We start from the raw sequence: 18,116 nt of genomic DNA, 5'->3' as shown, positions 1-18,116 counted from the left end.
GACTTCCAATGGGTGGAGCATAAGCCTTTTGACAGAATCAAATTGTCCTCACATTTCAAACAAATGTTCATATCTCTAGAACCATAGGATTTATGAAAAGTATTAATGGCAAGCTCTTCAGCACAAACTATTTTTATAGTGGTAGTATTCTTTAGGTTCTATGTCTTAAATTGAATTTTATAAGTCACACTAAACACAACGACTATTACATTTGTAATATTTTGAAAACAACTTATAATATCTCAGCAACCACTCAAGTTACACACATACTGTCAGCAACTTTTTATTCATCTAGCTCAGAGCTTTCATATAATGCTAAGGAGTTCTGTCTGTGTTACTTGGTTGTTGAGATATTTAGAAGAATGTGAAAATGATATCTATATAAGTTAATATCATAAAAACAACAGTTAATATCTATTTACCTGCACTAGACAGAGGTCAAATATTAATGCAGTTGAGTCTGCCATTGTGTAAGCTTTAAGATGAAATTTTTGAAAACCTCATACATGACATGGTTTTGGAATTCCTGATGCAAATATGAACAAGCAATATATATTTGATGCCTAGGAGTTAACTGCAGATGCACCTGGAGGCGTCACTTGGATGTAATGAGTTAAGGATGCTAGTGATGAGGGATTGTAGAATGGTCATTATTTCTGGAACTGTTATTAAGGATGCTGGTGACGAGTGATTTGAATTTATCCAAGGAAGCAGGGGATGGTAGATAGGCAGAAGTGATCAGTAGTGGTTTGCCTTTGAGTTGGAGATTTTAGGAGAATCGAGTTAGGACTGGAGACTGAGGCGTTTGCCTTTGGGCAATTACTTTTGAGTTTAGGTCATTTTTGTGCAAAATTAGAGGGCCTGCACTCCATATGATTGTTTGCCTGGTCTGGTATCACTGACATAACTTGCAGGAGGTTAGAAAGTGTTGGAAGTTGGAGTCTTTTTTGACCCAGGATTCTGTGACTGATAGAATGTCTGGATTGTTCTGGGAAATAAAAGCACTTGTGTGGTCTATCTTGTTTTTGATACTGTGTCCAGTGAAGAGGGCATAGACCAGTGTAGGAACAATCATTCTGATGTTGAGAAAAGGGAGTTGTTGGGCCTGGGTTGGATTCTTTGTTACTCTTAAGAAGGAATATAAAGACTACGGAGGACAGTCTGAGTTTTTAGGCAGAGAAAAAATTATTATATAGAAGAGTGATCCTGGCAGTGTTGAGGTGAGAAACCAGTTTGATTTGATTACTGGGGGTGGGGGGGGGTTGTTATGGTGGTGGTTTCTTGGGATGGAGGTTAAAGCGGGGATAATGCATACAAATATGATTGGTTATGTAAGTGTTTTATGAAGATGTTTATTATTGGTAGTACGGATTGAAGGAGGTGAAGAGAAAAGATAGCGATAGAGCAAAGTAAGCTGTTGAAAGGGGAACAAAATACTGATTGAATGTTTGTTGTGTTTGTACAGGAAGTTATAAGTGGAAGCTAAGACAACTAATATTGTAGTACTGATTATTGGAGTAGGGAGGTAGGAGGGTTGTATGTTTTTATGGCGCTGTCTTTTTAAGAAGTGTATCTTGAGGGTGTGAGTGAGTGAACAGAGCAAAGAGGATGGGTGGTTTGGGGGTACCTGGGGAATTGGGGGATGGAGAGGAGCAAAGTGGGACACGACTTGCACTTGGTTGGTAGTTAGTCAAAGATTGTGTCTAGCAATGACCTCAAAAAGGATAGGTACAAATGCATGAGTTGTTCAGAAATGAGAACTTAGACAAAAGAGGCAGTGGCAATAATTGTATGACAGTAAATCAGTGTATGCTATTCCACAGGGTCACCCTAAAGGGAATAATCTATTGAGGTAGAAGTGTTTTGAAAGGAAGAGTTAAGCAAAGAGCAGCCATAGAGATACCTCCTGTCTTAACATAGTCATGAAAGAATTGTAAATGCTAAGCATAGTTGGTACTAGCCCCATCTCATCAGCTCTTCAAGTGAAAAACCAAATTCACTGTAATAAGTAATCTTCTTATTACAGTGAGATCTATACACCCCCAGAGTAAAAAAAAAAGCACTCAGGTTTTAGTTTAACATTAAAAAAATTGCTTTTAAACTGTAGTAAACTGCTTGCTACAGTTTAGACCACAAATGGAGTGCTACAGAGCTTGGATTTGACCACAAGTGCAACACTGGCTTTTAAAAGCTGGTATTGTGTTGAGTGATTGAGATCAGTTGATTGCACCCCCAAAACTTTGTGCCCGTGGCAGTTGACCCCTCACCTATCTTTAGCTATGTTACTGTTAAGCACAACTGGCAGGATAAGTGAGAAATGCAATAAGTAAGAAACACACCTTAGCTTTCTCTCTTTGCTTGCTTTTCCTTTGCTAAGGTATGGCTGTGTGAAGTATTTAGGTAGAATCCACTGCACAGGTGATGTTGGTTTACAGTGTGAAGATAGACTCCGGTAGCTTGGCAAAGGAGTGAAATGCTATAACTGTAGGCAGGCAGGAATGACCATGACTGACTTGGGCTAGAAGAGACTGGTGACATTATTTAATATGTACAGTCTATGAGCCTTTCATTACTTGCGTGGGTACCCTTCCCTACTCAAGTGTCGCACTTAATAGATTACCATAATTTAATGAGCTCATACTACTCCTTTTGATCATCACTAGACTCTGTGGTCTTGTATAAATACTGGCTGCATAACCCACAGGCCTCTACTTTACTACAATTCATTATCCATTTTGACCAATGAACAGAAAACAAGAGTTCTGCAACAGACCTATTTGACAAACAACTACACATTTCACAACTACACATTTCTTGAAGTTGACATTTTAATATCCCTCTGGTTTCTGCTGCTCAGTATGTCTCAATGGTAAAATCAAAAAACAAAATCCAGGTGAGATGCCAAATTGAATAAAAACATCAAATCGAAAACAAAATAAAACAAGAGCTTCAAACTACAACTTCTTTCTCAAAGCATTAAGCAATGAGTACCATTGCACATTTAAATATAGTCTAAAAAATCGCAAAATAAAATAATCACACATTTTGCAGCCAGATTTTTACATATTTAAAATTTTCAGCCTCATCTGTCATTGTTTTACAACAGGTTTAGACTAGATTTTGATCAGTACTTAGGCATGTAACCCATTTATATTCAGCAACTTCAGTATCTAATAAATTATCACTACCTCACGCATTAGGAAATCTATTCTGAAGTATTTAAATACATTTTCACACCCCTCCTATTTCACATATTTTGTTAAAGCATTAGTCAGTCTTCTTCTTCTGGCTTTTTCCTGGTTAGAGGTTGCCACATCGGATCACCTGTCCCCTCATGATTGGCAGTGGAGTTTTTACGGTGTTGAGTTGCCAGCCCAGCTCCTAACCTTCCACAGAAGGCACACACACACACATGCCTATGGCCAACTTAGAGTGTTCAATCCACCTACAACATGTCTTTGTGATGTGGGATAGTCAATATCTCTATGAATATTGGATAAATGGTGTGCTTTCTTTTAACTTTGTATTACTCATCCATATAGAGGCTGGTAGAAGCATCACACATACTGCTTGATATGTTTTCAGCTTTAGCAAAACATGTGAAAGAGGAGGGTATGAACATACCTAAATATGGAGTGTAATAGATTCATGGCCTGCATTGACAAAGGGCTTTTGCTTGAAAGCTTTGCTGTTTAGTGTTAAGAGAATTGTATTAAATTCCATGTCATGGTGGTTTGAAGCTCTTGTTTTTTTTAGGTGTCTCAACCATAGCAAGGCTATCCTTCCTGTCTTGTCACTGCTTGAATATTGGAAATGATTGTCCTCCATTACATCTCCATCAAGTCTGTCTTGCCACTGATCTTCTGCTTTCATTACCTTCTCAGCTTGACATCCTGTCAGTTTTATTCATTCATCTGCCCTCATTGCTTGTAGGCAGTGGGGGATCTTGCTTAGGCTTCCAGCATTTATCAGTATCATATTTCATTATGTTAGTAGGTTTATCAGGTTGGCATTGCCTAAAAAAAGCATTATGGGGGTGGACAGTGTCTTGGCCAGTAATCAAAACCCTAGAGGGAACAGATGCAGACAATTTCTGGCAAAACAGCATGATCTGTCGATCATATCCTTCCATAGTGACAAATATTGGACCCCATTTGAATGACACCAAAAACTAAGTCAATTATTTTTTGCTTATATTGTGGCATCATCTTTGAAGAAGGTAGAATGCTGCTTAGTGCTAGACTCATACCTGCCTTGGGGACACAGTCTGAAAGATCCATCGTGTCTCTGTTCATATAGTCCATGGAGGTACACATCAAGTCACTGACACCAGGATCAACTATGACAAGAGTCATATTGATGCTTGTTATTAAAGGACTCAACTGCATGCATGATCTGATGGATCCTGGCACCAGTCAATCAACTAACCGTCACTCTTTCCTTGCTCAGCCTGGTAAGAGGCACGTCGGTATGTCCTACAATGGAGTCACTTATAATAAAAATGTTTGTTTCTGTTGACGCCTGCCTTATGGGTTCAGCATGTGTGATTGTGACTCCATGTGCTATGTGAGGAGGTAGACTTAACTTGCTTAGTGTGCTTTCTGCCTGTGTTGTGCTCTGGATGTTTTTGAGGTATAGGCAAGTCAATCCATCATATGTTGAGCTTCTAAGGATTGTATATTGTGATGCCCTTGGAAAGGTGTGCTGTATGGTGTACTGCTGATAGTTTTGGTGTCTGGATTTTACTGTGTGTGAGATTTTTGCTTCCATGGATATTGTATATGTACATCTCTCATATGCTGTTATGCTATTTGAGTAATAGATGATAGACAGCATGAGACAATTGTTTCTTAAGATTCCTACCTCACTGATGCTGGCCTGAGTAGTTATGTGGAAGTGTTGTCCATGATACCAACAGGAATGACTCTGGGGATGGGTAACTATAATTGCTTGGAGTTTGGTTTTAGGATAGTGCTTGGGTGGACTTGCTACTGAGTATTTAAAGCTCAATATACAACAATTACTAGCCTAGAAACCTTTTTCTGCCACCAGCACGAACCAGTAAACTAATTATTAGTAAAAAAAATACAAAAATCAGTGCAAGCAGCATCAGTACAGTCAATATTAAGCAAGTTTGTCAAAGTAAAAATTAAAAATATATATATCATATACTCTCTCTCTTCCTCATGGGCAAGTGGCTGTTGCATGTCCAGTACAGCCGTCCCTTAAATTAGGCTTGGACATTCTACATACTTCCCATTTTTAAATGGGCCATTTTTTTCATGTAGATATTTACCCAAACAAATCTTCATGATGACCTTCTATGTCTGATTTGTGAAAAATATGTCCTAATACCGGCATAACCTATTCTGTCTAATGGGTGTAAGCTTCTGATGAGCAGTCAAGAGAATCATTGAAGATGAGTTATTTGTACCAACATAAAAACAGCTCCATACTTGTTTTAAAGCATTATAATGCCCTACTCACATCCTGTATTTTTAATCTTGGCAAATACTTGCATCAAATATAGTGTTGTATCAGTTACTCTAATAACTGAATCTCTAATTACTAGCATATAATTTTTGACCAGATCTAAAGAATCCCACACTTGTAATTCAGTAGTGTCGGCTCTATCAACTGTTACAAAGGAATGATCTTCATCACCATTGGTCTTATTAATTTCACGGTTTTCGCTTCCACAGCTTTAACTGTTGTCATCATTGGTATTTTTTCTTACAGTAATATTCTTTAATCTTTCCAAGTTCAGTTTTGATTTTTTTTTTCCTTTTAGCCTGCCCCTTATCTCTCTTTTTCTTTCTCTGTTGAAAAAAATCATTTCTGTATACTGAGTGTTTCATGACTGAACAATGTTATTTCTCTGTAATTTGTATATTACATAAGCCATTGTCCTATTCAGTCTGTATTCTCTTTACATTATATACCTGAATTTCTTCTTTCTAGTTATTTGTTGTTAACCTCTCCTTTTTAATTTACTTCTACTTATCCTTGGGCTGAGTAGTACTTATATCCTGAATTGCAAAGTTGTCATAAGTAGTATCTTGCTTAATAGGGGGAGTGATCTTTATTGACAGTTTACATTTCCTTTCCTAATTGTTTTCTATGTACACATTTCCTAATATTAATCTAATCAGCCCTGTCATTAATATATGTAACAGTTCCAAGCTTTGCCATTTGCACAAATACATTCTTCAATATGTCTAGATTTATTATTGATAGTAAGACATTTTTTGACAGGGTATCCAGTGTTATCACAACATACCCTAAAAACATCAAAAAATGTTGTCCCACAACCTAAGGTTTAAAGCATCAATTAAAATTATATCTTTGCTGATAAAAGTGCAATATTGTCTATTTGTATGTTTAATGTAAAAAATAAATCTAGGTTAGACCATTTAGGAAGTTATAGGTTCATAGGTAGGTACTAGGCTATTGGCCGAAGGACCTAAGTAAGCCTAGGCAGCAAGGTTCCCTGGCTTACGCCACCCAAGAAAGTTAATTTCCTGTGTCCCTGTCGATAGCCTTAAGTTTAAAAAAAAATGGGCCATTTCTTCATTTAAAATAAAATGACTGGTGGCATTTCTTCTAATTTGCCACTTGGGTTCTCTAGGCTCTGACCTAAGCCCCCCCCCCCCAGCATCAGTCTCAATAACATCATTAATGAAGAACTTAAAAGGATGCCCCTGGTCGCTGGCAATGTATTTCCAAAGACTATTTCTAGTGTCATATTTCCTAATGTCTATACTGTGTTCATATATTCTCCCTTTCAGTGTTCTTTCCTTCTTGCCTATGTCGAAGCAAGAACACTAGGAACATTGACCGTGTAAACCACCTTCTCAGTTTTACAGTTACATTTTCTTGGACAAAAAATTCTCCCAAATTCCTTAACTTGGACACATTCTGCCTCAATAATAAATGAACAATAATTACAACTGAAATATTTTGTCACAAAGTGAATTCTCCGTTTCCCATAACTGGACTGTTTCATCCCTTCCAAGTAATTTTTGAGGTTATTATCCTTCCTGAAAGTCACTAAGGGATGGCCCCCCATTTTTTCTTTGCTTAAACCCACAATTTTTAAGATTTTCATGTCTTGGATAACTCTAGCTTCATTATTCTAAGTAAGGATGCATCCCTTATTAAAACTAGCATACACAACTATATTGGCATTGTTTGTGTTGCAATCCCCATACATACCTAAAAGGATTCTGTAAAAATGGGTCAACCTTTTGCCTATCCTCATGAAAAATTTCTAAGAATTTAACAGGATTTCCTCTATTTAATAAATTACTCTGAAGGGTTTCTCCCTCCTTACCAAATGCTTCTATATCTGAAATCATCCTATGTGTACTAGTTGCCCTTTTACATGGACTTTCTTCTGATGTAGCAGGTGACAACTTTCAAAATGAAGCAGGGAATTAGACTACGTTGGTTATCTATACAAAGGTGGAGGAAAATAGTTCACTTGATCAGTTCTTAACTCTACATCCATGTAATTAATAAAATCAGTAGATTTGGTTATTGTGAAGTTGAGGAGGTTGGTAGTGTTATTAATATAAACAAAGAAATCATCTTATTTAATTTCACTGTCTTTCCAGAATATAACATTGTCTAGGAAATGCCCATAAAAGCTCCAGGATTCTTTGAAAGGTGAATTGACACATAATTGTGTTCCCTATAGGCTAAAATCATGTTTGCAAAAATGGGGGCACAAGCGGCCCCATTGCAACACCTTTAACCTGTTGGTAGCTTGTTCCTTCAAACCAAATAAAGTTTCATACAATATTCATGAAGACAGGTAAAGCCTTGACCAACTGTCACTAAGATTAGTATTGTGACATAAATACTATGAAAACCACTCCAGACCTATATTGTGAGGAGTGACCAAAAAAAGGTCTTTAATATCAATGGTGACTAAAATTATATTCCCATTGAAAGTATCTTGATGGGTCTTGCTGAGGAAATCCTAGTAATCTTTGTAGACGTTCCTCTCTTTATCTAACATGTTTAACTTCATATCAGTGAATTTGGCTATTCCATGGGTCTTTGAGCCCTTGGCATCTACTATTGAACGAAATGGGGGAATCCTCCAAATTATTTATTTTGGGGATCCTAAATATTGAGAGTATCCTAAGAAATTCATTTTTGATGAGATTGTATTCATTAACTATAAGTAGTTCATCCAAGTGAAGCTCCTAGATAGCTATATCTGATTTTGCATAGGAAATATTCAACTGATTCTTGCTGCTCTCTTCATATTGATTGGGAAAACAATGACGTTTCCATCCTACTGATGTAATCATTGAGATCCATAGCTGCCACTTGGGTTTCATACAGCTAACGGAATGATTCAAACTAATCTCATTCAACAGCTTTTCTGTGTCCAAGAGGTTGTTGTAGTTGTCACCATAATTACCCCTACAGGCCATTCTAATATCATGCTCACACATTGTTTCAAATAATAAAATGGTAGGGGGCAAAGGGGAGTTGTACAGACTGTTTTTTTTTACAAGTTTCACTGTTCACATTATTTTGGTTAATTTAGTCAAAATATCACATTAAAATTCAACTTTCTAGTAAACATCTTAATGTGAAGTGATGGTCTTAGCTAAATTACCCTTCCTGGAAGCCACAAATGCAAGCCCTTTCTCAAACAGGAAAGAGTGCTACATAATAATATCAACTGAACTAGACATGTATACTTTAAACTCATTTTTCACATTGATAACCTTAGGTCCAGTGGGGGACAATAGTTCCTCTTCTGACCTCTCTTCCTTTGTGGTAATGGCTAATTCCTCGATTGGAATCCCTGTTGGTACTGTCCCTGCAATTTGCCCTGGTTGGCTTTCCGTTTGTTCAATAACCATTCCAATCTTGATGGAGATAGAGTCAGCAGGAATGTACTGACATCTAACTCTGTTTCAATGTCGAAGTAAATGTCTCAATGTTGTTAATCTTAGGGGGACAGGATATGCCTTTTTGTTATAATCAATTTGATTGCAGGTCAATTTTTTTATGCTTTTTTGCCTTCGCTTTATTCAGAATTTTTTCCACCTTGTTAAATATTAGGGATCTCGATATTAAATTACTTGGAAGTTTTTTGTCTAACTGGGTGATTTCAAGTTTTAGTTGCTCCAAGGCTTGTGGCGAATGAATAATTCTAAAAGTTCAAGTCCCTGACATCAAATAAAGCCAAAAGAGCATGGTGTAATGCAGATCATTTGACCAATCTGGAAGGAAATTTCCAGGATCTAAGCCCATTCAGCACTATACCTAATTTTATGCACTCATGGAAATAACCATTTTCTAACTGCAGCTTGTGCTACTTTGTGAGTTTACTTTCAAAAATCTCCAGCTGCTATTGAACAGAAACACCATCTAGTTCATTAGGTTGGACCAATGCAATGCCCCAAAGTCAATGCTGTTTCTAAACCACTCAGTCAAGTGGTTTACTCTAGGACTGTTATTGGGATTACTGTTCCCTCCCCTTAAACCCAGCAGACTTCTTGTAAAACAATTTGGGGAGCGCACTTCTTGTCGGTATAACTGGCTCAGCCAGTGAACTCATTACACTGCTACCAGTCATCTCGTTAACACTGTTACCGCCAGTAAACACTCCTTCAAGTTTGAGTCAAAAGCTGTATAAGTGTGCTGATCCCAGCTTCTGTTTCAAAGGTATTGTCAGTAGGCTGTACCTCCTGGTCCATGGTGAATAAAGGCTATGACATCTCTCCTCGACAGCTCCAACACCACAAGCAAACTGATAAAGTAAAACAACAAAAACAAACAAATCAAACTTCCATATGGAGCCAAGGAGGTAGAATGTCCCACTACTCCACCACAAATTTTTACAGGTAGTAATTCCAAAAGACTAAAGCACCAGTGGATGTTTTCTGAAGCTTAAGGCTATAACTTCCTAAATGGTCTAACCTAGATTTATTTTGTTACATTAAGTACGCAAATAGACAATATTGTATTTTAACAACAAGGATATCATTTTAATCGCTGTTTTAAACCTAAGTTTTGGGACAATGCTTTTTTGATGTTTTTAGGGTATGGTGTGAAAAGGTCAGTGAACTATGTACCAATGCATCATATTTAATGTGATATGTCTTTAAGAAAAACAGCCTGTTGGTTACAATATTTTCTTTTTGTGGGCTTTTTACTTTAAATATGAGACCTTTGCATTTGTTTGATACTCTGAAGTTTCATGACTATAAGGGGATAAAAGCACTTGGTACCTATTGTTTTACTTGGCTTGCCAGTAAAATTGTTGTGGTGTTTTACCCACTGGTGCTTTTATTCTTTTGGCATCATTGCTGGTACGAATTTATGGTGGTTTAGTGGTACATTTTACTTCCTTGGCTCTGTACGGAAGTTTGATTAGTTTGTTTTATGTTTTTAATTTTATAGGTGTAAGAAAATACCAGCTATAATGGTTAGCATATAATTTCAGGGTGATGCAACAAATGTGTACTAGGCTCATACTATGTTTTTCTACTGCTGATATTAAGGCACAGGTAAATCTAACTAGTTTTACAGTCAGGCAATGATAATGGAAGCTGAAGAAGGAAACCAAAGCAAGGACAGAAATAAGTTTATGCTATCACTTTATCCATGAAAGAATGTAGCTGGTGGTATGAGTTGGAGTTGCATGAATGTTTCATTTGCATTCCTAGCTTTTCTCCACAAAACATCCTTCTCTTTGGCATAACACACAGAATCTAACAACAGATGATGGCAAACGTGACAACTGCAGCACTAACCTGAGCAAACAAACTTCCTGCTGAGTTATGGGTAATTTATATAAATATTGAAAACTGGTATCCTATCCTGATGGTTATCTCCTCACTATAGTAGGACTGCATTGTGAGTGTAACATAATTTTAATAATGTGGCATGTGGCTTATTTAGGGTAAAAACTGGAAGAAAATGACTGCTTTTTTATCCTTTGATAGATTCCTTTTGTTTTATGTACTGGGAAGGCACTCTTAAGTAACAATTAGTGGATGAATAATACAAGGTACATTTTAGATTATGTTAAAGCATGATTGCGTATGGCAGAGTTAGGTGAAGGGAAGGAAAAAAAAACTTATTACAGCTATGAATGCATTCAGTCATGTGGAAAATTCCCAGTACTGCTATGAATGCTTTCAGGTAAGTATTATATTTTCAGGTTAGATGTGTTAAGTTAAGGGTTTCTTATGATGGCACAACATTGTATACTAAGATGAAGGTAGAATTCTATTGGCTGCATGTAGTACACTCCTAACATGTGATAGTGTTACCTACCATAGCGTGCATTTTCTTGCAAATACAGTAATTTATCTTGCTGACAAGAACAAAAAAGTGCATTCAAAGGTCTTGATTATCGAATTAGGTGGTAAACATAATATAAAAGAAAATGCTGATTTTTCTGGTTTGCTAGCAACAGAAATACCTACACTATTTTAGTGTGATTATTGCCTCTAGCTCCTCCACCCTGCACAACTTAGTGCTACTGATATCTTTCTGTGTACTGCATTAGGCCATAGTCTCTGGTGCCACCACATTTGAGATGTACCCACAATGGTATGCCTTCATCAGGTAGCTCTCCAGTTTCCTAGTGAGGAAAGCCTTATAGCTGTCCAGCTATGAAGTTGCCCTATGTCCAGAGATGGAAGCAAGAGCACTAGACTGCCATATCATGGTTAACTTTTTTCCTTATCAGCCAAACATCTTTACATGGTGGGCGATGTGAGGATAGGTAGGTGTGCCCCAACTATGAGACGAAGTATTTCCTCTTTTCTGCCTCACCCACCTTGCATAACTGCTAATCCAACTTCAGCAGCACCTGTCACCAGCATGGCCCTAGCATGTCCAGTCCCTGTCCCACCCATGAGAGATAAAAAAGTAATTTCCTGTTCATTCCCCTCTCATCTCATATCAGTTTCTTCAATACCCAAGCTGCTAATTGACCCCATATTATCTGAATCAAGACTTTATTCCTTTGTGCTATAAGGCTGACATCTCCCGATTTAACATTAATGCAGTTAAGCTGTTTACCTATCTCATTTTCTGTCTATAAAGCATGCACCCACACTCAATCACTTTCTCTCTCTCACACACACACACACACACACACACACACACACACACACACACACACACACACACACACACACACACGCGCACACACACAGAGTCTATAATCCTAAAGCCTGTCCGTTCTACTTCATTTCTTTAATTTGTTGTGATTTTCTCTCATAGTCAGTTTTATTACAAAGCAGCTTGCAAAGAAAATGTTACTTTCAACCATACGTTAGTTTTCATTTTGCATCCAGAAGGAGAAACTTAATTCTGCAACTAAGACCACAGAGCAATGTTTTTTCAGAAGCTACTTATATTACACCACATATATGAAAGCAGCTGATATTTTATTCTGAAAATGGAGCTGGATTAATGTCTACTGTATGAAAGTTCAGGCAGAGAAAATGTAAGAAAATTGCAGTGAAACAGAGACAGAAAGAGATGAAGGCTTTATAAAAGTGTTGGAAGCACAGATAGCTTTAAGAGCAACAATGTCCTGTAATTAACTTTGTTATAGAAATGAGGTTTATTTTTAACATAGATGATCTCCCTATGACATAAGCTAGTAACTCTTAACAGCCATCTTGCAGATGTAAGTTGAGCACTGTTTAGCCATGTATACCTTGGCATATACACATAAGTGCACACAAATACAAAGAAAGATAAAAACTTCCTTTCCTTAAGCTTGATTGCAAGCTGTAACATTATTCTTTAGGATCTGCATTCCCAGCAAATGTTATATACACTTGTGTGCTACTTCACTGTATGTTAAGAACTGGAGAAAATCACAACAAAAGACTGTTTACATGCATGATTTATATTAGAAATAACTGTAGTGGAGCTAAGGTGTGTACACCCACATACATGTGCATGCACACACAACCCACCCACCACCATCTTACTACATCGTAAACAAACTACAGAAATATTTCTCTGACTGTTATTTTTTTCTCATTTCAGGATCTGACTGGTGGAATTAAAAAAATTGTAGACTTTTATGGGTTCTCATTATCAGAGGAACAGATACAATCTGTTGCTGATCGAGGTACTTTTAAATCTATGAAGGACAATTCCAGAAACACACATTTTAACCTAGGTGATGTGTTCTTCCGTAAAGGTACGTTCTAGATGCTACAGTGTTATATATTTTGTCTATAGCCTTATTCTGACCCCTGTGCCTCCCAACAAACAAGCTACAGCCACTATCCATTTGTTTCCCATTACATAAATGACAGAAATCCATGGCATGAGCATCATACAAGTAGCCATGAAGGGTGCTTTCACTGGCCCTATCCTTAGCCCTGGTGATTGCAGTGGGAGTCGGTGTCACTTCAGGGGCATCCCTTGTCTTCCCCCTGATGTGTATGCATTTTCACACATGCCCCAAGGTACTGTTGCCAACATGGGATTCCAAGTCCTCATCCCCAGGCCCTATGTCCACTGGTTGTATGCATGCCTCCACTTGCACAATAATAAGCTAGTTGGCCGGGATCACCAGCATCTCCCTTCCAGGATGGGTATATTGATGTAAGCATTTCACTTCTACTGTCCAGTGTACAGCTGTTCTACTGTGTAAGCCACTATTTCAGCTGGGGCCTTCTGGATTTTATTCAGGGTGTCATCCCTCTCTGTCTCACAGTTGGTGGACAGTATTGAATTTGGCTTACAGAGAGACTAAACCTAGTGAACACTGGATAGTATGATCATTTTATGGGCAGGATGTGGTTTCTAGTATCTTAAATTTACTGTTAAAATGCTTTCCAATTATATATGCTTGCTTTGTTTGGAAAACTTGGGAGACAGAATGATGCATTGTGCTTGGATACTACTTGATACAATTATCAGTGATAAATAAAAGAAAATGATTACTTTTTGCACTGGTAGCATTAATTACTGTTATTATAATTTTGTGCAGCTTGACTATTTTATTCTGAAAATGGAGTTGAATTACATTCATTGCATACATTTCCTTAGCAATATTTTCTATTTTTTAGAGTCTTTGGTCATTTAAAGTCCTACTCAAAGTTGTTTAACCACACAGTCAAATAGGCAGTGTTGGCCAACAGTGCTCAAACCTGGCGTCTATGATATCCTCTGCAGTGGTTAGATTTTTGGCCTTTTTGATGCAGTCCTGCATTAGATGGCTGAACACTCATCTACATTTCCCTTTTCACTTTGGAACATTGCATCTCCCAGTCTGCCCCTGACAAATTCAGCACCATGAATTGTTGCCTTCTTCCCTCATATCCCTTTTTTGTTTTGTCCTATGGCTTTCCATCCTCTCTTGTGTATGATGAACAATGTATTGTATCAAGCCATCAGTTCTAACCTCCTTCCTCAACACCAGAGCATTTAATCTAGTTTCTAACTATCACTATACCTTGCCTCTTTCAAAATTTGGCATTCTGCCTTCCCTCTGACCTCAGATATGAAACTCTCCTTATGTAGCCTGCTATTCCACTCCCATCTTTCCTGTTTCTGTCATGGGGAACATATACCTATGCACCTCCATGTCCTGCCCCCTGGTGTAATTGGTTCAAGATTCTGTGATGTATTCAATGCTTACCCATCCTTTCCTGCATCCATTCCTTGTAGTTCTCCTACCAAAATTTCTTTAATTGCAGAGTAACACTTCCCATCTACAGAATGAGCCAGCCTTCCTTGTTCCTATACTATGCTCTACATTTCCAAGAGTATGCTTCAAAGCTCTATCCAAAACTTTTGGAAATGGTGAGGGGAACACATGGGGTTTATGTTAAAAGAGAACCATGTGTTGGGAGGAACCTTACGCCTTCATACTCTGGAAAATATTTGTATTCTGTATTCAGATTTTCACCATTTTCTGGAATTATGAGGAGACTGATTATGGAATCGTGGCACATTGTTTGGATGAGATGGTGGGGGATTCATTCCCTGGGGTAGTAAAGTTTTCATATAAGAGATATTTGAATTTAAAAGAGTTGTTGAATATACTATTACATAGTGTGCCCCAGCATATATGGTAGGATCTTTTGCTTCTGGTCGTTGTAATGTGTGTAGGAAAGTGAGAAACATCTCTGGTGGTAATATTAATGGACGCAAATTTGTTTCTAAGTGAAGTTACGTGTAATTCCTGTGAGGTAGTATATATTGTGGGGTGTGGGTGTAAGAGTATTAACTGATATGTAGGTCAAACTAAGAGGGCAGTCAAAGTTAGGATTTTGGAACATCTGGGCCATATTAGAAATAGGAATGTTAGGAGTCCTGTAGGAGAGCATTTTAACAACAAGCATGGAGGGAGTGATGGTTCATTCTTTTTAGTATATTAGCTCAATCAAGTTCATATGGGGGGGTGACATGAGCCAGATATTAAATGCACTAGAGAGCAAAATGATTTTGAACTTTGGAACACTTTACCCAAAGGTTCTTAATTTGGACATTAACTTAATACTGAATTTAATATTTATTCATTTATTAAGGTAATAAAATAAATATGGTTCTGTTAACAGTTTATATGCAACCCGAGTGAAAGTAATTTTAATGAAATGTGAAGTTTATATTTATATGTGAAAAAAAAAAATAAATGTGTAATAATTTTAATTAAAATGTTGGGATGGATGTTTGTAATAGGCATTGTGCACTTTAAAAATGTAATGGAACTTAACTATTGGTGGCGTTCACCTGGTAAAAATTGTTAGCATGAGCACAATGTTGTATCCTTGAAGGTGAAAAGCTGAGGTACCAGATGGTTGTTACTAAAAGTTATTTGGTTTAATTGCTGCTTACTGTGTGTTTTTTTCTATTGTTTTTGCCTGTGGGCGGACTTTGTTTTTGTCACATTTTCATACAAAGATAGATGTGAAAGTTAGAGGGACCCATATAATTCTGTTGCAGGTTTTGGAGATGTGAATGAAACCAGAATTTTTTTGCTCTTCTCTCGGCTTTGTCAACGTACCAAACATCTTTAAAACTTTGTAAGATGGCAGCTTTAAAAAGTGCCCTTTTCAGGTTGCTGAATAATACAATACACCCTGACACCTTTTAAAAGAAAATCATTGTACTTCGGTTAATGTTGCTACAAATCTAAGAGGGGACTACTATGCTTTTGTTCATTATACTAAGTTCTCTTGCACTGCCTGCTGCATTTACTGTGACTATTCATTTTTAATAACATTATTCACTGAACCCTGCTCCTCTCCTATGATACTGAAACTCTTGCACCATCTCTGTGAACTTTTGTTGCAATGTCTGCTGCATATACTATTAATAAAAATAGAAATATTTTCTTGAGAAACGGGTACTACATACTACACCATGGTAATGATACAGGCTTTATAACATTGCCACATTTGCTAAAAGTGTACCACTGCATTATGTTATATTACATTTGCTTAAAAACAATAAATATTGGAATATGTCTAAAAAAAAAAAAACTAATGTTCTTAAAAATTTCTTTGAACTCAAGTCACAATAATTCTCCAAAATCATGAAAACCAGGCAGTGTTCCAAAGCAACAAGCCTTTATTCGTCACAGACAAGCAATGCTCAGCAACAAAAAACAGAAATATTTTACAACGTTACATATCCACTTAGAAGGATGTGTGGAAAATACATGCACTGTTTAATTTTAAACCAGCCTGTTCAAGGCAAACAATATAAACAGGGCTGTAAAAAGGTACATTTTAGAACAGCAAGTACCCACCTCCATAAACTACTACTGATAGGTCAAACTAAATCCTAGTTAAGGAAAACACTACCTATCTATTTGCAACCCACATTCCCAAACCAGGTATTCAGAAAAGCATAACATACACATAAAAAAACTGACTTTTAACTAAAATCTTTTTTGGTTAATTAATGCAATAAAGCCTTCATTAGGTATGTGACAGGAATTAAAATCATTTACATAGGTAGATAAGTAAAAAGAGTTAACTAGATTAATACAAGAAAAAAAAAACATAATCTGTGCTTTTTCTTGTATCAATCTAGTTAACTCTCTCCACAACCCATTCCAGTACTCCCTTCCATGGAGCTGCAACCTGCTGCCTCTGTTATTCCTGCTCAGGATGATCCCCTTTAAACTGCCCTGATAATATACTGCCCCTATTACTTCTAGTCTGATGAGGGTAGCGCTCTATTTCCTCTAACATCTAGTCAAATTTCCTTTCATTTCATCCTATGGATTCTCTGGATCCCAGCAGCTTAATGTCTGTTTTCTTGTATGGCCTCTGCTTCAGGAATTGGAGCTGTAGCTTGCTAATTTAGTGCCCTGTGCTATTCCCTGATCTGGTGCCCTGTGACTATAAGTTTCAAAAAAGAAAAGTTGGTTTCCCAAACTGGCACTCCTCAATTCCAACTTGAAGAGCAGGATCTCCCAGATCTGCGACCCTTAACTATTAACTGAAGAGCTAAATAAAAAGTCTTGTGAAAAAGTGACAAACCAATTGCTACATTTGTAGCAAGTGGTTTGACACAGCTTTGTATCGCACGCAAAGCACTAAAGGGCTTCAGTCCTAGCTGCAAATGCATTCATGGTATTCACGCTAGAATGCCAGTTGTACACTACTGACTGGTATCTCCCAGTCATGCCCATTCCTAGCTACACATTTGTCTGGAATCTAGCATCTGAGAGATATACCCCAGCATTCTGATTCCTGTGGCAACTGACTTCTGACTATGCTCCCAGTGATCCAGTGCAAGGGTGGCCTACACCCCACTGTTCTTCTCCTGCTCCATCCCCAAGGCTTTCACTTCCCCAGCTGATACTTCATACCGATGTTGTTATGACTTAACCGTAATGCTTTTCAGTTGCTCACAGCAAACTTTGCAGAGTACCTCTCTAGACTTTTCCTCCAATGCTCCACCTATCTTTTTGCCATCAATAAGAAGGCAGATCATGTTATTTTCCTCCAGATACATGTGACAAGCACACAGAAAACACTGGACACTTTTCTGTGAGAAAGTCTGATCTAGGATGAAATGAAAGAAAAATTGACCAGATGTTAGAGGATCTAGAATTATAACGGAAGACTGGAAGAGGCAGGGAATAC

At 37.5% G+C, this 18,116-nt stretch overlaps 1 protein-coding gene across 2 annotated transcripts in view; it reads left to right on the top strand.

Annotated features, from left to right (window-relative positions):
• Positions 1 to 18,116, top strand: part of LOC122795392 (sulfotransferase 6B1-like) — a 527,554-nt gene that overhangs the window by 493,163 nt on the left and 16,275 nt on the right. For both annotated transcript variants that reach the window (XM_044063681.1, XM_044063682.1), the window contains exon 6: positions 13,048 to 13,204. In XM_044063681.1, coding sequence (XP_043919616.1) covers positions 13,048 to 13,204 — 157 coding nt within the window. The remainder of the gene's footprint in view (positions 1 to 13,047; positions 13,205 to 18,116) is intronic.

The sequence above is a fragment of the Protopterus annectens genome, chromosome 1.part0 (genome assembly GCF_019279795.1).
Source record: "Protopterus annectens isolate FY-2018-M chromosome 1.part0, PAN1.0, whole genome shotgun sequence".
Classification (NCBI taxonomy): domain Eukaryota; kingdom Metazoa; phylum Chordata; order Ceratodontiformes; family Protopteridae; genus Protopterus; species Protopterus annectens.
This window is presented reverse-complemented; position numbering and strand designations above follow the sequence as displayed.